Genomic DNA, 26,867 nt, shown 5'->3' on the forward strand with positions numbered 1-26,867 from the left:
ATAATATATATATATATATATATGACTGATACACTGTATGAAGACAGTTAGGAGTAGGGCACTAGCTTTCAGTTCGTGCCTTTATGAAACAGCAGCACAATGTCGCTGCGCACTAGACAATGCGGATGTCGGCCCAGCGGAAGTTTTGAACAGGGTCACCAGAGCGTCTGAAAATACTGCCAAAGCCTCATGAGTTCAAAGTGCCATACATCGAGCAACAGGAACCACTCGCCATGTAGTTAGACTGCCTGTAGTTCGTTACAAACAGGTGGCAGACTTGCTACCCTCCTCAACTGCTTACAAATATTGACTGTCGGACAGCTTCTCGGACTCAGTCGCATCCGCCTCAAGTATCAGGGCTTTAAGAAGTTCCAGATTCCCCTTGTCGTGCTGTTCAGCCGAAACGACACTGGTACCAGCATTTGATGTTTGCTCCTTGGCGCCCGCTCCCTCATTCAGAAGCAAACCATTCTGCGCAGGAGTCCCAGGAACAGAAGCATCGACGGCACCACTCGGTGCTGCTACGTCTGGGAAACTCTCGCCTCCAGATGCAACAATGGTACTGGAACCATACGGAAAGAAAAGCAGGCATAGCATGAGCAGGGCCAGCACCGCATGTCGGACCGCCGGCCCAGTGCCAAGCTGTCTCTGAAGTGTCCCCATAGCTATGCGGATGGGAAGGTCAATAAATGCGGTCTCATGACCTCTCCAATCGACCCTACAGTGTGGGGAAAACTGAAGCGCCTGGGGCCGTAAGCAGGTAGCGAGCAATCGCGGCCACCCAGAGTAAAGACTATAGCAAGTGCAGCTGTACGGGCCAAAAAGGTACCCTTTAAGCTTTTTTGGACAAAATCTGAGCCATAATTCGATGGACTGCCTGATGCTCTAATGCCGAGAAGGAGCGGGGGGAGGGGGGCCCTCAGATGGGTGCTTCACGTCCTCCAAGTTGTATGAATCCAGGAGGCATCCAGGTGGGAGAAAGTCCATGCAATAAGCTATTAAAGAAGCGTGTCAATGGTTGGAGAGAGGATAGATTATATGCATCCAAACGAAGATGGAGCGGGGCCCCGAAAGATGAAAAAGAGGCAAGCAGCACTACCACGCTTTCGATGAATGCTGTCCTAGCCTTATCGTAGAGCGACACTGCTCATTATTTACCTACTAAGGACAAAATACTAGAATCTGAAAATACAAGCCAAGCCATACCAAGAAATCTGCCCTCAAGTTAGTCCGCAGCCCCCTTGGCGAGCGAGGACGCCAGACTCTTGTGGCTGAGATGGCACTGCGAAATGCCAACTAGCCCTGAAACTCCGCATAGGCTTGATCTAGTTTACGCTAAGTTGCATTAATGTGATTGTAATATTTTCATGTGGTAACCTGACCCAATCGAGGTGTCGCGGGATTTGGGAACTAACATCCCTATATTGCAAGATGCTACACCTATGCACTCAGTAGCATGACGACCCCTTCACCTAGAGGCACAAAATTTGAATCTTTCAATGTGAATCTTCCATGGAGTGTCACTTAGAATTTATTGACACATCCTCCTAGCCTTTAGTAGTTCCATGTCAGCCTCGGCTCGTCAATTACATGTGGCCACGTGGGAATGTAACGATAGTCATTGAGGCAATTGTCAACGTGTTTGGGCTTGCGCAAGAGATATCTCCTAAGGCCAAGTGATTGCTTAAACGTAAAGTTCCTTTGCATATATTCATGCGTGCAGGCTGGGTGTGGAAGGCCAACGGAGTGTGTAACACAGCCAACAGAGCAACACAACTTCTGTATGTTGTCCAGAGTGTTGTGAGCTTGATGCCAAAACACTTGATGAGAGCTACTTACATGCAACTCATATCATATCCAGGTCTCCATTAGTCCTGAGCAGCTAGTTGGTTTAGTAGGTCCACTAGGACAGCTGTACAGTTCATGCGTTCACTGCAAACAGAAATGCCAACAACTCCAAGGCCATGCTACATCTGCTGCTTCCTTTGAGCAAGCAGCACACACCCCCGTATCCGCCATCAGCCCTGAAACAGCAGTGTTGAGGTGTAAGTTCCTTCCGTTGTACGCAGCTCAGGCGGGCTTTGGTTGCTTCTGCTTCTTCGTTCACTGCATCTATGTGCAGCACCGCCTCCAGCGCCTAGACAACGAGTTAATTGCCGAAGCAGCTCAAGACCTGGTGTTGCAAGGACAGCTCATAGTGCCTGTTGCGGCTCTGCAAAACATATTGAGTGCCGCCATAATACATTTTGCGATGCGCCGCTGTACTCTGGTGTGTGACACCGTTCACTTCGGCTGCTGCCATGCCCCTTCCGATGTCCCAGGCGGTTCACTTCGGAGGAGCTGATGCATACGGGATTGACAGAAGGTAGCTGCAGGCAAAGCAGTGGAGTTTGATCACTGCAAAAGGAATAGGTAGCACATCGGAGCATGCGGAATTTTGGGGCTTCATAGTTGGTCAAAAGGAGAAGATTACCAAAAGTCTTAAGCCGTGCTCTTTAGACTGTTGCTTCCAGTAGTTGCCGACGAAGCAAGGATGGCCCATAGATATACTCCAAAACGATCCTCAGAAGCCCACGTTACATATCTCCACCCTTTCCCGCACCGCCTCTGCAGGGCCCAAGAGATTATTTGCTGCTTCCTCCTTGGGACAGTGCTTCCACTCTTCTAGCCACAAAAGATGAACATGTCGTTGCAGGTGTTAAGATGTGCACTCTCTCCTCACTTCCCTCCGCCTTCATCTCGATGTTGTCATCAGGTGTGCGTATCTGCTCCACCCAATCGTGTCGCCTAGTGTAAACTTAGGATCGACTCGACGTGAACCTATCCATCTCAAAAGTTCCGTATAATGGTATTGTGAATCACTACTGGATTCGCTTCGCATTGTGCCCAAATTGTTGAGAAGTTGAGTTCCCCGTTACCCGACCGCGCACGGTGGACCCACAAATTACACTATTGGGTGAAGTGGACTGCATCTCTCCGCCATAGCTTCGGGCATCAGATACACTTCGTAAACTGTTTCCAGTGGCGCTGCCCACTCCTGTCCATTACAGTGAATTAGCATTATCATAGACTCAACCGAAGGAGGATCTTTAGGAGGCGCTGTCGCCTCTTGTGCCCCCACCGCTGAGTGGCACTTTGCTTGGGGCTCCGTCGTTTCCCTGGCAACCCGGGTTGTTAATATGGCAGCCAGCCTCGACGTTTTGCTTCAACGTCTCCCTCTTGTTTTTCATACGCCGGCAGCCATCAGCTACTTGACCTTGTTTGTTGCAGAAGACGCAGGCCAGCCCCTCGATACAATTTCTCCGCCTGCCGGGTGCCGAGTCCCCAGCTGCCGATTGTTTCCCCTTTTCCTTCCTCTTAAGGTGGGTATGGAAATCTCATCCACAACCCGTGCAGAAAGAAAATTGTAGTCCTTCCAATCCCTCCTCCTTTCTTGTCTGCTAGGCTAGTAGTTTGTGCGTTTCTCCTCGGTTGGTTGCAATACCATTCCATCATCTTTGCGAGAACTATTCATTTATCCTCTAGTTCACTCGCCCCTGCCAGCTGCCAATTGCCTTTCTTGTGGAGGTAGTCTTGTAGTGTCGGACTGATAGGAAAATGTGTGGTCAAGCGTCCGACTTGGGTTCACCAAGGGCTCGTACATCTCGAAATGCACCATCTCGCACTACCGATAGCTTCCCTCAGCTAAACTTTCTCATATCTGCTGTAACCTATTCCCGTGCCTACGTAGGGATGAACCTACATCGTAGCGCGCGCTAGAAAGTTTCACCAGTCTGGATATGCTCCGGAAAAGCAATATCCTTGCTTAGATAGAGTCACGATTGCCATTACCGTGCCTTCCCTGCTCATAACGAAGATGTCAACAACAACATATGTTTTTCTGTCGATGATTGTAGACGAAAATAAAGGTTTGAAGAGGCAGGAATCTCCTCCAGTGCCAACGCAACAGACCCTCCGCCATATGTGGGTGTACGGCACTGGATAAGACATTCCTCATGAAAGTTGAAAGGGTTGGTCGCATCTTCTACGGATGAAAATTCCGGATCAATATCTCTTTCTCAACAATAGTAAACCGACGGGATTCTACAATTGTTTTGGGAAACTTCGAAAGGAACTCCTGCAGATGCACGTACTTATTTAAGCAAAGTTACTACTCCAGGCTGTGCAGCGGGACGCCCTGTTGAAGCACTCGGCGCATATATGTAGCCAGCGCCTGGATTTTCTGTGGACTATAGTAATCTGAAATGGAACCACAGCCATTAGAAGATGAATGCTGCTTAAAAAGAGCGAACAGCCTCCATGTTTCTTGAGCTCAGAGACTCAAATGTCTGGAAATGTCATGACTGACAACACACCTTCATGCAAATCAAGGTGCCAGTAGGGCAGTCCCATTCGCAAGCACAAACCGATCTTTATGTCTGCATATGCAGACACTGTAAACGAGGTCTGATGAGTTTTAACTGTTCAAAGCTTGTCTACTCGGGCTCAGTAAGGGTTAATCTGCGCTTCGTCGCACAGACTGTGCTATGCCCTGACTACCGCAACTCCAGGCGCTTGAGCCCCACAATTAAGCATGCCTGGAGACTATACAATGGGTTCAGCTGCTTTTAGAGAAGACCCACATCAACTGTTATTGCTCTACTGCAACTTACAATATTCAATTGATAAGATCCTGGAGTAACGTTGTACTTTAGGCAAAGCACTCTACCATACCTGGCCCACGTCCTGTGTTATGGGAAAACAGTGCCGCTACCTCGGTCTGAAGAAGTGAAAATGGAGGTTTCGAGTGCCTTCTTGATATCTGCAATCAAATATTTGTAAATGTGCGTTGCACGTAAGGTCAACGTTTGTGGCCTGGGCGATTTGGTGGTGTAGTGCGCAGCGGTCCCCACGCTGTGCGTACCTATAACATATCACGACTACAGGTGGCTAAGTTTCATAGTCTGTTCACTCTGGTTCCTTCTATTCACAATTAAATTCCCAAAACATGATCCCGTCTCCGGTTACATACAGGCCAGTCCCCCTGGATACATAGGTCTGGTCTTCCAGGAGGCCGATCCGACACCTCGCCTTCAAGATGCTTAGGCGAGGGCTTGCGCTCGCCTAAGCGCGGCGCCCAGCAATCCCCAAAACCTTGGTGCCTAAGCAGAGTGCTGTAGGTTCAGCGGCTGGCCCGGCCCCCTTATAGTCCCCTTATTAGGTGGCTTCTCTATAAAGTAGTGCTTATAACATACATATATTTAATAATATTAATTCCTTTTCCATTTATTAAGTCTCTAAACATCAAACCAGGGAGCCTTCTCAGGGTCTAGGTACTGTGTCGCTGAGGCTTGCGCTGTCGGCTAGCTCATTAAGTTGTGTCTGCCTAACGATTCCCTAATCCCTGGGATATTTAGTAGTTTTAATTTCATTCTTGAGTAATAAGGTCCTAACTCCTTAAATACCTTATAGTAGTTACTTCCGCTCCTGTCCTTAGGCTACTGGAGTGCACACCTCAGACGCATGTAGTGCCTCTGCACTAGACGTGGGGCTTGGGGCTGCCTCTGCAGACAGATCGCTTCCATGTTGGGGCTTGCGGGGCCAGCAAGGCAACTCTTGAGGACGCTTGTTGCTCGGAATTTAAGGTTTTCTTCTCTTCTTTACCCTTCGCATCGATTTAATTCTAAATCAGACCAAAATGGTGGGCTGGATTGCTTCTCGCTGCTGGCATAATGCCTTCCGCGTCTTCTGGCCTCTGTAGTCGCTTCGTACTGTGTCGCACAGCGAACGTTGCCTTCCCTTCACCTTTTCCTCTCCGTTGTGAGGGAATTAGATTATTTTGCGTTGTTACTGAATTGACATAGTCTTTCTTGTTCGATGAACTTTAGCTGACATCGGTTATTGTCCCTCAACCACGGCGCTGCACTGTGCGTTGAAGGCATGAAGCGGACTTTGTTTGGTTCCCAGTTTCGGCATCGATCTTATATATATTTCTCGGTATTACATGGTAGCTCTGCCTTGGCTTGGAATTCAATACGCGTGGGATGTCCCTGTGGCTTCAGTGGTAGGGTTCCACCGTCTGATGCTTGTTAAGGATCTCCGGACGACTGCGTGGAACAAGGGGGACGGGTAAAGACTGCGGTATTTGGTGTTCAGGCGGAAGATGCGACGGCCCCCCGCAAGAGAACGTTCCGCACGTTCACTTACCGTGGCGTAGACTTGGAAAAACTGGTCACACTCCCACTTGACAAGCTTGTGGATCTCTTCCGCGCCCGCCAGCGTCGTAAGTTCAGCCGCGGCATTAACCAGAAGGCATTGCCGCTTATGAACAAACTGAGGAACGCCAAGAAGGACTTGCCCTATGGCGAGAAGCCCCCTCCAGTGAATACACACCTTCGCAATGTCGTTGTTGTGCCGGAAATGATCGGTTCAGTGGTTGGCGTCTATAACGGAAAGCAATTTATCAATGTTGAGATCAAGGTAAGTTAGTGTCGCCTTCAGCATTACTAGAGTTTTCTGGTTGGTTCCCATCATCTCTCCCTCATGAGGGGACGCCTAGTAATGTTTGCGCTAGTGGGCATCTCTTGGCTGCTCTCGCGAAGGCATAAATTATCCGTGAGGAAGATGATGTGCCGTTGCCCATTATTTTTTCGCGTTTGCAGCCAGAGATGGTGGGGTACTACCTTGGGGAGTTCTCCATCAGCTACAAGCCAGTTCGCCACGGCAAGCCCGGCATTGGTGCCACACACTCTTCCCGTTTCATCCCTCTTAAGTAAAATACCGACTGCAGCAGTGGCGTCCCATTGGAGACGCCCCACATGTCGGGTTGTTTTCAGAGGACCGATTGGGGTTATTTTCTGTTTTTGATGTTTCGAGTTTTAGTGTTCCTACACTTCTATAATAGCATAGTTGGCAACCGCTACTGCAGTCATTATATAGCACTTTAAAGTGACAGCGGAGCATTAGACGTTGGCAGAGGCTTAAAATGGCAATGTCTCGGAGAAAATAGCGATAGCGTGCGGAAGCGATTCCGCCTTTAGTTAGGTGTACAGTAGACGAATACGAGTGGATCAGAATATGCCGTCTCCAGGTTGGATGCCTTTCATCTTCCGCTCTTGAGACTCCGTCTGTACAGAAGGACGCAACCCGGGGCGACAACATACGACTTCCTCGCACTCATGTAGTAGTCCTTCATCGGCATGATAAGCATAGGAAACAACTACTCAGCCTTCCGATGAGACTTGATGGTGCTTACAGAGGGACTCTTGATCCCTTCCGCAGCTGCTTACCCAGGCCTTTGCGATTGTCCTTTTCATTTCGCTGTCACCCTGAGGTTACAGAAGGATGCGAACATATTCGGCAACTCAGGGGGGCTGACATCGAGCAACAGATGATCCCGTTCTACAGAGAGGCTACAGAGTGGCTTACTTCGTTGTATAGGCTCTTCATCATGCTCATTATGGACTCCGATGGATCGGCAGACGGATCAAGCTTTGGCATTGCGTTTGCTTGAGTTGCCTTTGCTACGGAGTCCCAGTGTTCTCCTGGGCGCAGCTGCATTTACCATACCAAATGCACGCACGCAAAGCGTGAGTTGACAAAACGCAAAACACGAGTCGCATAACGGTCGGCAACAACAAGCAGCATCGCTAAGCGGCTCCGTGCCCTAATCAATTCACAGGTGCCTGTAGGATAGTAGCGTACTTTTGCCAGGCGGATGGTTACAGTGTCGCGTTTAACAGTGAAGTTGGACTCTGAGACAAGCGGAATAATCAGAACGGACGGGTGTACGTAACAAGCTCGACTGGTTAAAATAGCCTCCCAAGCTTTTTTGTCACATCGCCTAATTTACTAGTCGAGTGGAATGAAATTGCCAACGTCGTAGCAAATGCAAAGCCATACTCTCTGTGTCGACTGGAGCATAAAGAGGACTGAATTTGAGAGTATAATTCTTCTGCCGCAGGTTCCGTACCTGAAGATAGCAAATGCACGTCGAATAACGACATGTGCTGTTTGTAAACTGCCAGTTGCAGTCACTGTATGCTGCCTTGCCTACAGGGAATTGGAGAAGGATGGACGTACCACCAGCTCTGCGCTATTTTCCTCGAAGCGCACACACGTCGCGTCTGGCGAAAGGTCGTTCAGGCCGTCCAGATGTACGTAAACCCTAAATAAGGCCACATATATAACTAAAAATAGTGTATATAAAACGTTCACCGTCGTGGTACCTTCGCGACACGACGCTACAGTGACAACCTTTTCTTCGGTGTGAGGCAACCTGAGACTCAAGCCCACTTTACAAGCGCCGGCGTTTGATCCCAAGCAAACCGATCAATTGTATTGAAGACCTGAACACAAAGAAGTAGTAGAGAAACTTACAAAGGATAGTATGTTCGCCACATTTGGGTAACGAATGCTGCGTTATGAAGGGAGGACAAACTGAGCCTCACGATCGCTTAAGTGCCCTTCGGCAAGCAAACTTAACGCACCTCTGCTGTGGGCCTGCCTTGTGCAGCGCACTTCTCCAACTTTTCCGCCTACACAGGCAGCCGACGCAAAGGAAAACACCAATCAGGAAATCCCGGGTGCCAAGCACAGGAGCCAAAGAAGGCAGGGTTGGCAACTCTCTCTTCCTTTATTGGGACATGTTCAGCAAGAATAATGCCATCGAAGTACCTCTTGGATCTGATCGCGCAGTCGCTGGCATTGCTCAGTGAGCATACGGATGATGGATGGTCTCCTGGCAACTTTTAACAAGGACTCGAGCTCCTCCAGGTCACTTCGAAGACCCAACGTGTTCTCCATTGCAAGCTCACTGCCAAGCGCCTGCGTGATTGCACAATATTTTATACCTAGTGGGCCCCTTCTTGCACAGCGAAGAACAGCAGAGTAACACCTGGCGAGCAGCCGACGGTTAGACGCCACAGCTTACTTCGCCTGCTCGACCACCTCTGCAGAAGTCAGAGGACGCCTCTCCTCTATAAGACCACCACGCATCCAACTAGAGACTTACAGCAAATAGGGAAAGAGGGCAAACCAGAGTAACACTTGAACACGCTGAAGGCAAGACAGTCGATGGCCCCCCACCCAGAGGTCGGCACAATTTGGAGAGCGTACAGTGCGATATTTTGCTTTTCGTATCAAATCTCGATATAGTAACTCAACAAAACAAATAGTGGAAATAGATCAAGTGTCATGGAGCCGACAGGATTCTGCACTTGGGCCAATTGTGGCAAGGTGCATAGTACTGGAGCCTTGCAGTGCACAGGCACTACAATGCGGCTCTGATGTGATCTCTAGTAGTTTATTGATTGTAGAGAGAACAAATATTAGGATTATGGCATTATTAACTAGGAAAAAGAATTAATACGGCTAAATGTTCAAAGAGTTGGGTGCCGTAGGTATAGTCATAGTCATAGGTTACCCAGCCAGTCACCCACATCGGCAGTGTAGCGCAGTGCTTAGTCTCCAGTTGGGTACCAGATAGGACTTTAGAGGTCTAAATGGAAAAAAATAGAATTATTATTTTATAGAAGCATTATTCCTGATAATAGGACATTTAGGTGGACAGCGGTTTATAGATCAGGCACCTGACTGTGTCGTCGTTGTAGATATCTCCTGTTAGTCTTACAGGTCGGGCACTGATCTCCAGTGAAGGTCGGAGTAAGCTCCGAACCCAGACTTCTATTGTTCTGGGAACTTCCCTTGTTTATAATAGATACTCGAACATGTTTTGGAATTATAATTATTGACTTGGAGAATTTAGGTAGTTTGAGGATGTAGTTAGAAAGCCAGACGCTATGAGACGATTAGTAGGCACAGGTTAGGAGGGCTGTGAACTACATATGGGGGCTGTTCCGGGAAACTATATACAAAATTCCAACCCAGTGACCCCTTTTCCAAAGGTTGATTCCACTCTCCCTCCATTCTATAGTGGAATGGTTAGTGGGAATCAGCCGCGGCACAACCGAAGATCCACTGTCTAAGTTCATCACAAGGATAGTAGTATCTGCCGATCACTTGCTGAATAGAACGTAGCCAAGCCGGCGTGAGCCAGCCAGCGAGCCAGATAAATGGAGGGTGGAGAAGGCAACCGCGGGGAATCCGTTGGTAGAGAGTACGAGGGTAGAGAGGCCCGACGTAAGTTATATATATGAGTATATATGCATATGAGTATGCATACGAGTATACAGGGATTCTGTGCGGAGTGGCGACAGAACCTCATGCCATTCCAGTTTCCACGAGGTGGGGAAAAACGCTGAAGCGTGAGAGCAGATCAGCGCAGGAAGAGGCTGCTGACTGTGAGGAGGCCCCACAGAAGACAGGGGTGCAGCCTGATGTTGAGTCCATTAGGGACGAAGTCGAGCAGATGCAGCACGCAGAACACGTGTTCTGCTAAGGGGACGCAGGAAGGGCGGGAAAACCCGCTAACCCGATTGGCGAGGGTGTAATGACGCCATGGTAGCGAGAAGCTGGTGAGGTCGCAGAGTTTGATAGGGGGCGGAGTATGGTGCGGTGTGGGCACTACCGCATTTCTGAGGGTAGATGTGGCTGGGAGCCAATGCAAGACTCGGAAAAATCTAAGAGTTTCATTAGTCAGGAGAAAGTTGATCGTTTACAACTAGAGGCGCTCCGACCTTCAGAGGAGTGGTGCTTATGGAGAACACTGGCGAGCAGATGCGCAGTGATCGGGTCGTCATGAGACCGACGAAGAGGAGTGGACGTGGGCATTCCACGGGAGAATTCTTGAAGGGGCTTGCACCCTGTGAAGTTGTATTCAGCCTTGTTTCTTCGACCAGTCATAGATTGGAGTGGTATCTTCAGTAAGATCAGTTGCGAACCCACGGGAATGCGACGTGGGGTGAGCCAGCGGTAGCTCAGAGATACCCAGTTCGGACAAAAGAGGATCACACTAGGGGCCTGAGCCACAAAATCCCAACAGACTCCTGGTGGCGCATGCCGTCCAAACACTGAATTCTGAAGGTAGCAACATTTCCCGCGTCCATCAAGCTTACGTGTTGATATATGCATTCTCTGTAAGATATAAGATTCGATTCGCTGCAGTACGGCACTACCGTGTATTCCATTTGTTCTAAAGCAGCGGGCTGGGCAATCAATATATAAGTGCTCAGCAGTGCTAGTAGCAAGTTCTCATCCTCAGTGGCCTCCTAGGAAGCGCTCGCCATCTCTATATCATTTGAAATGCACTAACTCCGCTTCTGTATTACCTTTGGTCATCGTTGGCTATTTGGCGCTGCTTAGGAAGCTTCCAGGAACAATAGGTCGTTCATGTGGAAGTTTTGCCAATGGACGAAGAGCCTGCTGTTCAGCTTTATTTATTGGGAGGCAGGTAATTTCGACACGAATGTGAGTCTTCTACTTAACCCCTTTTGCAGAAACGCTTCAGCAGTGTGTTTCCAAACCCTCCCCCTTTCTTGCACGCAGGCGCAGTAGGTGTGGCGTTTCTCTTCTGTTTGTTGCAATTGCATTCCATCATCTCTGCGACAAGTACACATTTATCCCCTACTCGTCTCCCCGCTTCCCATACGGCTACCAATTGCCTTTCATCTGGAAGGAGTCTTGTAGTATATCACTGATACAAGAATTGAGGGTCAAACTTGGGGCATACGTTCACCAGGCTTTGGCAGATATGGTTAGGCGACGGAAGCTATCGATAAGGCGCTAGATAGAGATGGGCTAGCTTGTTCCCTTGACGGCCTAGGCTTCAAACTACAGCGTAGCGCTTGCTAGAAAGGTTCAGCAGTCCGGATGTGCTCAGGAAAAGCAATATCGTTGCTCAGATACATCGTCAATGACATGCCTGCCTTCTAGTGAGGAAGATACCAATAGAAACTCGAGTTCTTCTGTTTCTGGTTGTAGACGATAATAAAGCTCTGAAGTGGTAGAAGGCTTCTCCATTGCCAATACTTCAGAGCCACAGCCATATGTGGGTGAACGGCATTGGATAAGACATTCTTCAGTTCATTTTCGGATGGATGGGAAGCAGCTATTGTGCATGATTCACCCCCGTCGATTCTCCGAAAGGTCAGGCGCTTTCACATCAAACGTTAGGTCCTGATCAATATTTTTGCGCTAGAGACGTACAGGGCTGGTATTCGAGAAGGATCTGGGAGTTCCAAAAATATTTCTATTGCACAGCTATGTACTTTTTTAAGCGCCTGCATGACTAGTCAAGAGTCTGCAGCGGGACGCCTTGCTATGAAGACGAGCCTCGTTCATCACTCATGTATGACGTGGACTATGCAGCGTTACTAAGTGTAGCACGGCTATCGGATATTATTCAAGGGCTACTGCGAGTTTCACTGAAGCCAGTCTAGAGATGAGAGTTACTTACCTGCCATTGATATCCTCCCCGAGTCTCCATGCGTCCTGAGCCGTACTATGCTAAGCGGCTCAAGCGTCTGTAGCTGTCCAACAGGATGTGGCGTGTTACGGGTTGCAATGCAGCTAGGAATAGACCCCACGCACATGCACCAGCAAACACTTGCTCGCATGTGCCGACATTGTAGAGTATTGTTGATGAATGTTAATCTCGCAAATCTCATCTATTCGGGCTTACAAGCGGTTCATGTGCTCATTCCACACTAATGGCGGGCCGCCTCCTCCCCCGCAGCTCCAGGCAATTCAGCTGCTCCATTCAAAACAACTGGTGGCCAGGGAAGAAGGTCAACTGCTTTGAATTCTTATCGTAAGTTATATGGACGTTTGGCGGTCCAGCGTAGATCTCGTTGCACGACTGGGTGGAGGAGCTGGGAAACCTACGTAGTGACCTCCAAGAACGACTACAATATGTTCGTTTGTTAAGGATATACACCCTGTAGAAGCGATACACCTACAGAAACAAGTCGTGCCGCAGGCGAGCGGTCAGAACACGTTTCAGTCAAAACGCTCCGCAGACGAACTGTAGTGCGCAACCGTCCCAAGCGGTGCCTACTAAGCATCTCGTCCTGCCAGGCTACCTGAGAATGACCTCTGACTAACCAAATTCTCCAAAGTCTATGCTGCAAGTTCCAATTCATGCTAGATTACATTTGCTATCAAAGGGGTGAGTTCATTGAGTAAAGAACTGTGTTCTGAATTGACCCCAGTCATGGCTGGGTGTCAGCTCCCACCCTATAGGAAGACGGGGGGGTGTATCAACGGTAACGACCCGGTCAGGAGCCTGACCTATAACTTCCATCTACCAAAGTCTTATTTATAGGCATAATACTCCTATATAGTAATAATTCTACTTCTTTTTCAGCCAGATATCTAAAAGGGCCTACCTGGTGCCCAAGTAGTGACTAGGTAATGCGCAACACTGCCGATAGTGGCAGCTGGCGGGGTTACCCTACTAACATATGGCTCCACCTACGGTGCTCGGTTGTCTGAACCTTTAGCTGCATTCATTCCCTTTCTTTGTTTCTAATGCCATAATCATTCTCTTTATGGTCAACGAGCTACTAGAGATCACCCAGGAGCCACATTTTTAGTGCCTGCGCACTACACGAGCAGCGCAAATTAAAATTTGGAAAAAACGAGGCAAATCATGCGGAAGTATGATATATTGGTACTACACGGAATTCAATGAATTATTCTTTTTCAATTTGTAGTAGACATGTTTGCTTTCCGTATTTCTTGGGTTAATTCGCTGACCGCAGACCGGTGGGGCATGCATGCGCAGGAGCTGTAGCTGTGCCGGTGCGACACCCCACGGCGGCTCTCGGGCTGTAAAGGAGATATACCAGCTTGTTGCAGCTGTATCGTTGTTAAACGTGAAATTTTACCGGGTCTCCCCTAGTATTGTTCGCCTCAAGCTCAGCGAAAATGGCAATTGGCAAGAATAAGCGCATGAGCAAGGGCAAGAGGGGAGGAAAGAAGAAAGTTGGGGACCCCTTCCTGAAGAAGGAGTGGTATAATCTGAGGGCTCCTTCCCTCTTCCAGCAGCGTAACTTCGGCAAGACTCTCGTGACTAAATCTGCTGGAACAAGTACGAGTTACCTGCAAATTCGCCTGTTCGCACTTCGCTGCCACAGACGAACATGGCGGGCGGGGCCGTCAGCCAGTGCAGTAGAAGGAAGTATTTCACCTCCATTGTCTCACTCTACGAACTGCTAATCAGTTTTATTTCTGGTCTTTTCGATTGTGGCGTTTGTCTAGTCCCGACTTCTGTATTCGTCATGATTTCTTTTCAGCACACCCCCCGCTTGTGCTCTGTGCGCCACTCAAACACTACCCACGAGGGTTCGTGACTTAGGTTTAGTTTAGGCGTTTTGCATCATAGTTTTTCCTTTTGCTAGCGTTGTGTGTGCAGAATTGGCAGTGGACTCTCTCCGCGGACGTGTTTACGAAGTGAACCTGGCAGACCTGAACCTTGATGAAGATCAGGGTTTCCGGAAAATAAAGCTGCAATGCGAAGAAATCCAGGGCCGCAGTTGCCTTACAGATTTCCACGGCATGAATATTACGAGGGATAAGCTTTGCTCTCTGATCAGGAAATGGCATTCGCTTATTGAGGCTTTCGTAGATGTGCAGACAGTTGATGGATACACTTTGCGGATGTTCTGCATTGCGTTCACTGAACGGCGGTGAGATTTTAGCACTGGGGATCAGATGATCGCTGGAGAATATCACTGGTGTGTAGCATATATGAAAAGCACAATTTTGGCATTCATGCGGCGCTCGCTTTGGCGATTTTGTTTGCAGACCAAACCAGATCAAGAGCACTTGCTACGCGAGGTCTTCCCAAATCCGCGCAATCCGCAAGAAGATGGTGAGCATCATGGCTGCTGAAGCATCTAAGTGCCAACTGCGCGATTTGGTGAAGAAGTTCATCCCAGAGTCGATCGGCAAGAGCATTGAGGCTGCATGCAGAGGCATCTTCCCTCTACAGAACGTGCTTATCAGGAAGGTGAAGGTCATCAAGAAGCCGAAGTTTGACCGTAAGTGGAGTTACCCTTCATGCTTTTTCCGCATCAGCACCTCCCCATTTTAAGTTACCTGCAAACAAGAAGTTGCGGCGGCCGATGAGGAATTCGCGGTCGTTGTGCGTGTTCTTGCAGTCACCAAACTCATGGAACTCCATGGCGATATTGGAGAGGATGTCGGCAAGGAGGTTGTTACGGAGTCTTCTGCAGCACAGAATACCTTGACTGCCGAGGTCAAGGCCTAATTGTGCAGCAGGCGTCTTGCAAACATTCCCAGAGCTGTATATAGCTGGGGCCTCGGTAGTAGACGGCAGGCGGCTGCTACTTTTCAGGCGGTTCTATGGAAGGGGGGGTGGACTGGGCCGACAGACTTAGCAACTGAAGGCGTTCCATATTTTGTCATTTTCACAAGACTGCCCAGTTCATTTTGCTGCAATTAGTTGCCATTTCAGTGCTACTTTAGTCAGTAGTAAGAAACAGCGTCTATGTAGACGGATGGCACTCTTCAGGCACAGCGAAGTTAGTTCACGAAGAGGCAATGCCGGAACTATGAACCAACGCTGATTGGTACAACACGCAAACTGCCCATACTAGGTCTTACGTCTTCGACCAGAGGGTTGTCTGTTTCCAACAGCATGCCAAGTATTGACGGGCTACTCGACGACTGAACAGGCCCACAAGCTTGCATGTTGGTACATTGTCCCGCAAAGAGGGTTTGACGTGCTCTGAGTGTATACTGCCTTGCATCTAAGTATGAGCAGAAGCAATGGACGTCCAGTGTGTTGTTGGGAAGGCAGTGCACTCAGATTGCCCTTGAGGCGTCGCCGGCAGACTATCATATCACTAGGAGAGGTGTATATTTCAGAGGATTGCTTTGCTTGTGGGGCGCATTCTTCAGTAGAGGAACACTCAAAGCCTTCGTCTACCGTACAACCCTATGGCTGCAGGGGAGAAGGAGTATGTGCACTGCAGGACTTGTGATGATCTGGTAACGGGAGAAGTGAGGCAGTTCTTCAGAAGTTCGATACCGTGTAGAAAGCAGGTGCTGACGGTGCGTGCTTCGCTGAATATCCGCAGGGGTTTTTCTAGAAAGTGAGAAGTTTACTAGTTCACCGTTGATATGCATAGGAGTGCAGACAATTTCCCTTCCCTCGCCTTTGTACGAAACACAGCTGGGGAAGTTTTTTGCTTGCTGGACCAGGGCGATAATTTAGATGGCAAGTGCAATCCAGCACTTTGCAGCTGAAAGTCGAGTGGTTTCACCCACGGACACCGGAGCTTCCTAGGTTTGAGTAACTCCTGGTTGAGCGCAGAGGCAAACGTGCCGATGACCGTTATATGAGGCTCCTTCTTATATTCCTGTAAGGAATCGTTTTTTTTAGATTATTCGATGATGCTGTAGCAGGTGTATCCAGTATATTGTGGAGTCCTCACATTCCATGACAAAAAGACTACCTAAACCCTTCGTCAGTTATGTCAGACTTCCCAGACTATAACAGGTTGCTTGGCGGTCAGCTGACCACGGGCAGCGATTAGTTGAAGTACTATGGCTGTAAAAGCAGTGAGAGGAGCCCCAAAGGGTCTGTCGTGCCGTCCAGGCGTATAACTTGCCATGCTGCAATTATTATTCTATGCGGGGAATGCAGCTTGCGATTGGTACTAGGTGATTGCAGCTTAGCAAGATTGGAACTCGGGAAATGCAGCTAAATAAAGACTGGAACTCGAGGAATGTAGATTACCACTATTGGAACTCGCAAGCTGAAAAGAGGCAGCTTCTTTCCCTGGATAACGTCTCTGTTCCGACTGGCATGTTGCCGCGGGCCGCTGACCAAGACAGCTACGAAACTGTATGATCTCACCCAGTGTGTACCCCGCTCGTCGTCTCATTAAATGCTGTGTTGATATTTGCTGGGAGTCAAGCTAGTCTAGCTCACCGCTGACCAATCACGAGGACAAACTCGTGTGAGTGTACAGGGGCTTTGCAAACCATCAAGGTTGCCCAGCGCCAGCGCCACCAACAGCTAGAATGTATGACTATTCATGCAGTTCCCACTTCTCCCGTAACCTTTGTATGAGTGGGCTAGCCAATGATCGGACCTTTATATTCGCAGTGCCAAAACTGCACGTCCTAGTGCAAAGCCCATACTGCTGGGCTAATGGGTTGGTTAGCTATGTTGAGCACCCTCAGCCTAGAGAACACACTAAAGACTGGCCTGCATGCAGTAGCATGTGAGTGTACACTAGTTGAAATGGCAAAGAATAGGGGGCAAAGCAATCGAGAATGGGCCTCCTTCCTTTCCGACGATCCGGGTTGTCTGCGACGAGGATGTTAACTGTTCGACTCCACAACTTTTTTGTGCTTTGTTCTGCAAAGTAATGCATAACTGTGTGTGTTTTGAGTTTCTAAACGACCCAGTCCTTCGTGAATGAACCGGTAGCGATGCCTTGCCTAGGTCCCCCCTCTCCCCCGCCCTCCCCGCTGCCCTCCCTCCCCTCGTTACTGGCCGTGCGCCCGCCAATGGCAGCTCATTGGCTCACCGTCCTTCACATGCGGGTTGTAGTTTGCTGTTTTTCATTACCACTTACTGTAGGCCTTTTTTGCTTGCGGAACAGGGCGCTTGCCACTAGAAAGGCAATTTCGTTCTTCAACAGCCCGCTTGCAGCCAGCCTGCTCCGTTACTTCGCTTCCTCCCGCCTTTGTCGGCTACAGGCTCTACCTCCAATCATTTGTACTTTGCCATGCTATAAAAACGTGCCAAGGGCATATATCATGGAGGACCATTGCACCTTTCTACCCAGCTGGCGAGACACCGCGGCGCAACCGGCAGCATGCACATAGTAGGGAGGCTCACGCACTGTTGCGCCCAACGTCTGACAACCCCACGCTCTCCATGCATCTCTGTTTGCTGTAGTATATTTCAGCAGCTCTGCCATCTCTCATCCTGAAAGCTGCTTCGCGTCAGCTTAGCAGCCTCCTTGCCCCTGGGCTCTGTGCCTCCACCCAAGCTCGGACTCGTGTGCCCTTTTCACGGCGAAGCGGCACGCTGTATCCAAATAACACGTCGAAGGACTGTATAATTTGATTAGTGCCACCGTAGCGGCGTGCATATTGCGGTGTGCTCAAAGGCCCTTTACCAAGGCTAGGAGAAGTTGGCGGTCCGGTCCAGAAGCAGTTGGGCGAGATTTATGAAACGTTTGTAGGGACTGATCAAGTAGAGCATCATATAAATTGCTTGCAGCTGCATGGGTAGAGCCGCGTGCCACCATGCCGACTGCAGGTTCCAGCTCGTGACCTGCGCTGCTGCTGGTCTCTTGAAGACTCTATAGGTGCTCACTTCTCTCTCCTTTCGCCGCTTCCTATTTACCTCCGCGCCAAATCATTGTGGCAGCCCCTCCATTTTTGGCGTTGCGTAAACCGCTTGCGGCCGCTGCCGTAAGGGGTCCATCGTCCATGCGGGTTCAGCTTTTCCACCCGCACCTCTTCAGCTAAAGAGCGAAACCTGTCTCTGGTTAGTGCTAAAATGAGCGCTCCGCCTCTACAAGATCCTTCTTTGGTGGGCATGTCAGCCCATACTGGGGCTCAGGGCGGAGCAGTTCCTTTTCCCAAGCGCAGCATGCACCTCCTTTCACAGAGCCGTCTTATTACGGATGGCACAGCTCACCACTTCATTCTTTGTTCCCCGGCAGAAGCGGTGGACATGGCAGCTGTCCAGCGCCAGTGTTCTGTATCCACCCCAAAGGGCGCTGAAGGAGTCACTCTCTATCATGCGCCGTATTCAGGCGGATCGGGGCGCAGGGTTGTTGCAGTTTCTGTTCCCATTTCTCTTGCGGCCTCTTCAGTCTTAGCAATGGAGCTCCTCAAGAAGCGCCTGTTTGCATGGGAAGACGAGCTCAATGCTTCTTTTGGAGCCATGGATGAGGACGATGATCCTTCTGGTTCTGGTGATGCAGCGGCAGGGAGACAGCAGGTTGGAACCGCTGCAGCTGGTACTAGTACGGCTGCAAGCGTCTCTTTAGGCCAGCCAATGGGCCACCAGCAAGTAGCCCCTGCTTCTGGAAGCGCAGTCGACGCCACAGCGGGTACAGGGGCTGGTGGGGGTCCTGTGCGAGCACATCCAGGGCCTACTACCGTGACAGCCCCACAGGGCGTGACAGGGGCCCCCAGTCAGCCAAGCTCTGGGGGTCAGCGGCCAACCTTATTCAATCTGCTTGAGGCATTGGCAAGCGACAGTGTAACGACGCCCGACCAGCGGAACTCGATTCGTGGCATTGTTACGGATTTCCTGAACCACGACCTTCCCCATTCAAAAGTATACAGTTTCATTGGGGCCGTTGTTGGCCACGATGTGCTCCATACAATCGTGAGGAAGCTGGAGAACGAACCCGGCAGACTTGGAGTACCTGACGCAGGGGGGCTGGCTAGGATAGAGAAAGCCTTCGGGCTTAGCAAAACCACAAACCAGCAACCGGCTCACAGCCCTCAGCCCTCAGGTAGGAAGGTTTTGCTCGGTTGCAATGCTGGCTTTAAATTAGTTATGAGTGCTCACAGGGACCTTTTACAGTAATCAAATGTTCGTCCCGCCCCTCCACCTTGCCACCTTCAAATCTTCCAGAGTTTCCTCCATCGGTTTAGTGTGCGGTGTTTGTCAACTGTTGTGCTTTCGTCAAGCAGGGAGCGCCAGCAGCACGACGCCCCACGGTGTTGTAGCCGGAGGGGCTCGATCGGCAGTGGGGGTTCCCCAGGATCAGCAACAGACGGCTAGCGGCGCTTTCGATGGTGGAGCCTCAGGACCAGGCCTCACGAGTAGAGATGCCATTCTTAGGGTGATCAGACGCAACCTGGACTCAAGGAGGATGCCGCCACAAAGCACAAAGGATGGTAAGTGGACTTTATCCAGGAAGGCAGCAGTTGCTACAGTTGCTTGGAGGGGAGAATTAGTAGCCGCAGGAGGAGCAACAGTAGGATTAGGGGTAACGAGAGAGGTCTGCATGAATTGAGGCATGCTTGGTATCCTTTCTCGCCGTCTCGTTACGCAATGTGTGCGTGGTGGTTCTGCCTATGCTACAACTGATGCAGTCTTTGAGAAGGTTCGCTGGTTGCCAGTGCGGCGCCCTCTCACCCCCGTCCCAGTGTTCGGGCACACGCTCATATCCTTCAGCAACAAGGCAATATTCTTTGGGGGGACCAACGAGAGAGGGGAAGGCGTAAGCTTCCGCAGTGCTTGCATTATCAACCTAAACTTTTTCTCTTCCCGCATATTTGTCTTCTGCGGGGAATATCCGTCAGAAAGAGATGGCCACAGCACCAACGGTCTTACCTTGCAGCACACCCCAGGTGTGATTCTTTTCGGAGGCCTGTCGGGTAATCACTTTTGCAATGATGTTTACATTCTGGAGCTGGATTTCAAGAGGTAAGAGGAATAGTTGGCACACGGAATCGCTGCGATGCTGGACATGCCCATAGACGTTGCATCGTTGCTGAGCTTGCTCTTTGTGGTTGGAAAGTGTGGTTCGATCCCCAGACAGTACTCCACGGACGTGCTCCAAGTTTGTGGTCTGCTGATGTTACATATTCGCAGATGGGTACGGAAGCATCCAGCTGGGCTGCCACCAGCTCCGCGTGACCAGCATGCGGCGTCAGTTTTCCCAGCTAAGACGGAAACGGGGAATTGGCGGGAGAACAGCTCAGATCATCTGTCCGAGTTTCTGTTTGTTTTCGGTGGGCGGACAGGGTAAGCGCTAGAGGACACCAACAACGCCAAATTGCACTCCATTGGGCAGATGCAGTGGAGAAGTAAAGGTGGCATTCGACGTCAGAGGTGTCGTAGTTAGTCCACGCAGGCGTGTGTTGGTTTGGGTTGGTCCTCTTTGCAGGAACCCAAGCGTTTCATTCCACTGCTTGAATGACATGTGGGCTCTGCACATTCCGAGCAACACATGGACTGAAGTTCGTGTTGGGGATACCAAACCGCCTCCTCGGTACGGCTTTTCCATGATATGGTCGGAAGACCTTCACTTGAGTTTATTTGGCGGAGAGACGCACGGCGCCAACGGGAGGGTCTCCTGCAGAGAGCGAGTGCTGCTTGAAGACTTCTGGCATTTCAAGATTAAGGATATAGTGAATGAGGCACACTCTGGACCAGTAGTTGTAGGAGAGTGGCAACAGGAAATCTACGAAGGGAAAATGGGCCCGCGCTCCCACTATGCAGCGATATTCATCACCCAGCGCTACCAGGAGCCTGTAAGCATTGTTCGCATTATTTCCAATATCCTTGACCTCGGGGGATCACAGGACGTTGTTCTGGTCTCAACAGGGTGTGCTTGTTCATCGCCTTCTCCTGAACACTGCGCCTTTTCTGTTTCTCGCAGAGGGCAGAGCCACGTACAATTGAACGGCTTATGCTAATAACGAGTGGTGTGACAACCGTTATGGAGGGTGGTCGAGTCCGGGCCACGGAAACCGACCAGATTAGTGTGTACTTCTTTTCCAAAAAGCAATGGTATACTGTCAAACCCCGATATCCTGCGGATTATGTCGGGGAGCCGTTTGGTGCAAGGCAGCGCCATGTTGCCTGCTTTTTCGAGACTCACAACATAGCATCCAAGCCCAACCGCCCCCCTGTCCCGTGCCTGTTCATTCATGGCGGGTTCAGGCGTCATCAGGTGAGCGCTTGTGATGCCGAGTTGTTTTGTTCCCTGGGATGATGGGAATGGGGGGGCTTGGCAAGGATACAACGTAACGTTTGCCGATTTCTATGCAGGTGCTTGGAGACGCTTGGGTTCTGTCTCTCACTGGGGATGATCCATACAAGGGGCTAATGGCTCAGGGCGGCCCAGGCGCGGTTCCCTGCCCTGTCGGGGGAGAGTCGCTACATTCTCATCTCATGGGCCACGGCATAAACTCAATGCGAATGACACCCTCGTGGTACCAACGGGACACCCATACTCCTGGGATCCTCTGGGCACTTTGCAGCCAGCAGAGGTGGCTTATGGGGGCCATTGCACAGCTGGTGGACAACGCCATGCACCCGTCTGTAGGCTGCCGTAACGTTTGGATCAAGTTCGAAGAGACTCCCGACAAAGATCCAATGCTCTCTGTGCAAGACGACGGGCAAGGACTTGATTACCCGGCAATGAATAAGCTGTTGCGCCTCTATGGTAGCTTCGAGCCGGGGGAACGTCGCCGAAGTATGTCGTCTAGCAGGTTTTCCGGTAATATCGTCTTCCCTTCGGCTTTTTTATGTTACAGCATACAACGGTGTGTTCCGGCAGGTGGCCCGGATGGGCCTTCATGGGATGTGTTGCAATCGTGTTTGGGTGTGGGTGGTTGCAGAGGGATACGAGTATGGCTGCGGCTTCAAGATGGCCTACGGTCGTATTGCCTCGAGCTGTGCCATAATGTCGAGAACGCAAGGAACTATTGGCATAGGCATGCTGTCCCTTGAACTGATGGGCCATTGCGATGCTCGGGAAATTGCTGCGCCAGTGGGACCCACTGTAGCTCCGCATCCCCTGCCTCCCTTACCTGCCGCCCCACCGCTCCTTTGTCCCTCAGCACAAATAGAAGCTAGTTCGTGGTAGTGACAGACGGGCATCTGTGACACTGTGTTGTGCATGCAGATGTGCATGTGGCGTTTGCCGAACAAGGAGCTCATCAATAGGGACCCCAACAACATGGCGGATCACCGGCACCACCAGCGCCTGCTGATGACGTAGGGCTGAAGCACTGCTTTAGAATTGGACTCTGAATACAACTGTTGGTAGAAAGTGCAGAAGCTATGGACACGTTTGCCGAAGTGTCATGGGGTTCTCTCCAGCTCAGACGGAGACCACTCCTGGTTGCCAGCTCAGTATATATGTGACTTTGAGAAGTGGCCTTTTGCGTACTGTTTGTGGTTCGTTTGATGTCAGTTACACACCATTCACAACCCCATCGCTTCTGGCGGAGCAGATCAACGTGCTGGGTACCATGCCGGGGTCTCGCATGGTGTTTTGGGATCTTCGAGATGACCTGGATTCCTTGGTGGTGGACCCTCGAGATAACATGATGTACCTGTCGTCGGCTCCGGACGTCCGCCTGCCAGTCCAGGGGAGGTGTGGAAGCTCTCCCCCGTCAAGGAACGGCGAAACCGGGGCATGCTCGTCAGAGGTCAAGACGGCGGACCATTTGAGCCCCTCACCTGGGTCGCGTGCGACGGAAGGCAAGCCAGTGGAAGCCCATGGGGTCCCGAACGGATTTGTGTCTGAAAGTTCAAAAAATGGCAACGAGGAAAAGCCACATGCAATTCGCGATCCGTGCCGGCCACCCGTTGATGAAACTGTTGCAACTAATACGCACGTAGGGCCTGCAATGTTGGATGTGGACGAAGATGGGAAACCGCTAAACACTTCATTGCAGGGTGAGTCCAGTCATGCAGAAGATAGGAGTTCTGGAGGAGCTGTAAAATCGGAGCAGCCACCTGAAGTGGGTTCAGAGCGTACCAGCTCTGCCGACGTCCAAGTGGAGCAGGCAAGAAGCCAGAAAGCACTGCCTCCGCATTTCCCCCTTTGGACAACTGCAAGACATTCACCAGACTATTGCTTGGCCACTTACTTATTTTGGCTTAATTTGCATGCACCGGCCACCATTCACGTCCAAGGCATGCCTCTTACACCTCAGCCGTTGAGTTACGGCGGACGACAGAGGGAGCCACGAGAAACAAAGGCTGCGTCGGAGGTGGCGGAAACTGCTGCTGAAATGCATATCAGTAAGGAGCAGCAGGAGGCGGCAGAGTTACAGGCAGAGGCAGCAAGCGGCCTCATTGCATCAATATCGAGACCTCAGACTGCCTTGGCAGAAAAGCGGTCTTCTGATGGGGAGCTCATGGCAGACGGCAGCACTATTTCGCCTTCATTGTATCTCTTCTTGAAGCAGCGCCTTTATGCTCCGGTAATGTGCTGTCTAGTTCTGACCTACAATCAAGGAGCAGTTCGACCGGCGATCTGGTTGCGCACTCTCTGCGTAGGGTTTGTTTTGACTCCTTTCAGGTTGAATTTTGGCGACGCTTGTGTGGGATGCCTGTGTGATGCAACAGGCAGAACTTTCGTACCTTTTTACGCCAGCGGATCATGATGCCGGATGCTTCGCGTTGATGGGTTTTTTGAATGACCCGATGAACGAGTCATCACAGCCCAGGGTTTGCGAGGCAGGGGTTATGTTGTACTTCAAGCAACGCCTTATTCGAAAGCTGGAGTGCACGTTTCCAGACGCACCGAAGTACATTGAGGCATCGCGATATCCCCGTGAGTGTCGTCGCGTGATTCCTGCGTCACGTGAGCTTGTGCGGCTGTGATTTGAGAGCGTTGGTTGTGTTCAATGCATGACCCCCAGATGCTCTTTTGTTGGTCTATGTACTTGTGAATCAGCGAGTGAGCGCCTCTTCGGGCAAGATGGGGAACCTCCGCAAATATGCAGATATGCCTTCACCGCGGTGATAAATGTCCCGGAGTGGATGCTACCTTCCTTGAACAAGCAGGAGTTTCTTCACGAGAACAACAAACCATATCTCACATTTAAGGCGAGATGTACGCAGAGTCGACTCATAGATTCCGGCCTACGGCTCTTCCAATGGCTTTGGCTATCCCCAACGCAGCAGTTCATGAGTTGAACGTGCGGACGTATATATTTTTCTTGTTTTCTTTTGCTCCCAGGCCTGAAGCTGATGCAGGACTATCTTTCTCGTTGCAGGAGTCCACAGGCGTTGAATTCATGGATCGAACAGAGGTAAGGCGTGTTTGTTTCTCGTCCGTTACTCGCGTTGGATGTTTCCGTGAAAATCGTAGGGTTTCCGAGAACAACACAATTTGCGCGCATGTTAAATTCTTTCAGAGCAAAACGGCTGGCTGAGTATCAAGATATGCAACGGCGAAACAGGCCGAAACGTCGCCTCAATGAAGACCTAACTGACGAGGAGCAGCCTCGTCGCAGCCCAACTCCGCCCTTGACGCACTCGAGCTCTGGGTATGCGTTGCCGCATGTGCTGGCTATTCGTTGTAAGCAGTAATACTGCAATGCAGCTTTTGTGGATACTTCGTCGTGTATTTCCCCTGTCTGTCTCTGCAGAGCTCCCATTTGGACGGGGCAGCGCGGCAGTAATGCAGGTTCTGCGGAGGATGGCACTGGTACAACGAAACAAGTACAGGAGTCAGGTGGAGCTGAAGACCCGCCGGCATATTCCAACGATGGGGAAGCTGCCGGTGAAGAGCCGATGGCTGCAGCAGCTTCCGTCAGGAAGGGTGAACTGAGCACCGACGAAATGGCTCAGGATGGAAAAGGAGCACCTGCAGACATTCCTGTTACAGGTTACACTGAGTCAGAAGAGAAGGAGACAAAGGAGGAAGGTGGTGGCGATGTCACGGGAGAAGCAGCAGTTACGAACAAGTCAGAAGAATCCTGGACTCAACCTGTCGCTTCAGCAGAGGATGCTCCAGCGGCGGATTGAAGGAACTTCTGTTTCTTTGTTGTCTAGCACACGTTGAGTGCCCTTGGGGGAGCACCCTTCGCAGGCTAGCTGAGCAGACACTTCACAGAATGGTGCATAGGAAACCGTCATGTTTGGCCGGTAAATCCGTTATCGCCCTTGGCAATGCCGCGTCCAGAAGTACCTCGCTGCAAGCGGGCTGGTAATCGGCTGAGCGAGGTACCCGATAACATGAAAGGACAGCCTTAAGGCCTCGGGTTGAGTATTTAGCCTGTGCTAGCGAGACCCAGGCCAGATGATTAAAAGTCCCCAGCAGGGACAGGAATGCAATGTTTATTGGCGTCTATGGCTGTTTGTGCTGAAAATAGCACATATGGGAGCTAGGGCGTGCTCCTGGATCAGTGTAGTGGGACGTTATCGCGTAGTTTTTGCTCTAGATTCAGGATGGCGGTGTCCCATGACACATTCACACATTGGTAGGGAGGGACAAGCGGTATGTAGGTTTTTACGCATTTGGTGGGACCCCTTTAATATCAGTTACGGCGAAGTTCAAATGCCACCCTGGCTACGTCAGTACCCGTGCGTCTGTACACCTAAGCCAAGCGGGACGACTGGCGCTGCGGGCGACCCTACTCTTCAAAGATACGGTTGCGGCCGAACTAAGCGAAGTGTGAGACACGAGGACGTGCCTTTGCGTGTGAAGGGCAATTACCACCCCCTTGAAATGTTTCGTACAACGTGTACGGTTTTGTTCATGGCAGTTTGGGTGTGGCACGCCCCCTTTAGTGCCGCCGCAATCGATGCGATATTTTTTATAAGTGTGGCATCTGAGCATCATATAGCCCTCAGCGAGTGCCACATATCTTTCTGGACACTCTACGATTCAACGGACACATGCAGGGAGGGCTGCTCAGCTGTAGGAGGTGCGCGCATTGGACTAAATACCTTCGAAACGAAGTACGTAATTCCACCAACGTCTGTTGGTGGTGCGGTCTTCAATATTTGCTGGATATTTCAGCAACAGGCGAGACACCCTGACGTATGTCCTGACACTCAGTTGCCCCCATGCAAGCGTTACCGTGGACTCTTGTGCTGTGATTGGAGACCAGTTGTTCCTGCCACATGACTCATTAATCGTCTTGAAGCCGTCTGACACGCCGGTCAATCTTGGCAGGTTCACGTTGCGACGTACGCAGTGAGTAGCACTTCGTCACTAAGCGGCACAAACTGGTAATCACTGGTTGCCTACTGCCAGGACACCAACACATGCAGACCAAGAAACGTCTACATCAACTGAGCATGCGTCGGTGCAAAGGCTTCACAAGCTTGCTTGCCCCATTATACACGGTGTACCCGCTACAAATAACTGGATTTGTGCTGGATACATCGGGTGGATTGTCCTTATAGCACTGGCGTGGACGCTGAAGACGACCTATTGTGATGCTGCACTCAAACTGGCACGAGGCATCTAGACACTACGCCTTACAGATGTACATGCACG

General features: G+C 50.6%; 6 protein-coding genes across 6 annotated transcripts; 4 read left to right on the forward strand and 2 right to left on the reverse strand.

Moving 5' to 3' along the window:
• Window positions 1-297: 297 nt before the first annotated feature.
• EMWEY_00026160 (hypothetical protein, conserved) lies at window positions 298-663 on the reverse strand (the record flags this gene model as incomplete). Its single annotated transcript, XM_013481144.1, has 1 exon — window positions 298-663. One exon carries the CDS (start codon window positions 661-663, stop codon window positions 298-300), a length of 366 nt encoding a protein of 121 aa, XP_013336598.1.
• A 5,014-nt stretch (window positions 664-5,677) lies between these two features.
• EMWEY_00026170 (40S ribosomal protein S15, putative) lies at window positions 5,678-6,755 on the forward strand (the record flags this gene model as incomplete). Its single annotated transcript, XM_013481145.1, has 3 exons — window positions 5,678-5,680; window positions 6,136-6,459; window positions 6,642-6,755. The coding sequence occupies 3 exons, from the start codon at window positions 5,678-5,680 to the stop codon at window positions 6,753-6,755; spliced, it is 441 nt and encodes a 146-aa protein (XP_013336599.1).
• A 294-nt stretch (window positions 6,756-7,049) lies between these two features.
• EMWEY_00026180 (calcyclin binding protein, putative) lies at window positions 7,050-8,784 on the reverse strand (the record flags this gene model as incomplete). The annotated part of the gene is made up of 9 exons (XM_013481146.1): window positions 7,050-7,106; window positions 7,269-7,307; window positions 7,408-7,533; window positions 7,684-7,733; window positions 7,882-7,951; window positions 8,062-8,146; window positions 8,275-8,327; window positions 8,469-8,516; window positions 8,656-8,784. 9 exons carry the CDS (start codon window positions 8,782-8,784, stop codon window positions 7,050-7,052), a joined length of 657 nt encoding a protein of 218 aa, XP_013336600.1.
• Window positions 8,785-13,806: 5,022 nt separating this feature from the next.
• EMWEY_00026190 (40S ribosomal protein S3A, putative) lies at window positions 13,807-15,151 on the forward strand (the record flags this gene model as incomplete). The annotated part of the gene is made up of 4 exons (XM_013481147.1): window positions 13,807-13,969; window positions 14,294-14,567; window positions 14,686-14,921; window positions 15,042-15,151. 4 exons carry the CDS (start codon window positions 13,807-13,809, stop codon window positions 15,149-15,151), a joined length of 783 nt encoding a protein of 260 aa, XP_013336601.1.
• Window positions 15,152-18,427: 3,276 nt separating this feature from the next.
• Window positions 18,428-25,387, forward strand: EMWEY_00026200 (hypothetical protein, conserved; the record flags this gene model as incomplete). The annotated part of the gene is made up of 15 exons (XM_013481148.1): window positions 18,428-19,397; window positions 19,579-19,785; window positions 19,984-20,317; window positions 20,486-20,638; window positions 20,781-21,147; window positions 21,276-21,569; window positions 21,668-22,094; window positions 22,240-22,391; window positions 22,527-22,618; window positions 22,818-23,835; window positions 23,981-24,188; window positions 24,312-24,470; window positions 24,597-24,669; window positions 24,775-24,906; window positions 25,009-25,387. 15 exons carry the CDS (start codon window positions 18,428-18,430, stop codon window positions 25,385-25,387), a joined length of 4,965 nt encoding a protein of 1,654 aa, XP_013336602.1.
• Window positions 25,388-25,810: 423 nt separating this feature from the next.
• EMWEY_00026210 (hypothetical protein) lies at window positions 25,811-26,838 on the forward strand (the record flags this gene model as incomplete). Its single annotated transcript, XM_013481149.1, has 4 exons — window positions 25,811-25,842; window positions 26,153-26,323; window positions 26,385-26,554; window positions 26,639-26,838. The coding sequence occupies 4 exons, from the start codon at window positions 25,811-25,813 to the stop codon at window positions 26,836-26,838; spliced, it is 573 nt and encodes a 190-aa protein (XP_013336603.1).
• Window positions 26,839-26,867: the final 29 nt, after the last annotated feature.

Source organism: Eimeria maxima, genomic scaffold (assembly GCF_000499605.1).
Source record: "Eimeria maxima Weybridge genomic scaffold, Emw_scaff283, whole genome shotgun sequence".
Lineage (NCBI taxonomy): Eukaryota > Apicomplexa > Conoidasida > Eucoccidiorida > Eimeriidae > Eimeria > Eimeria maxima.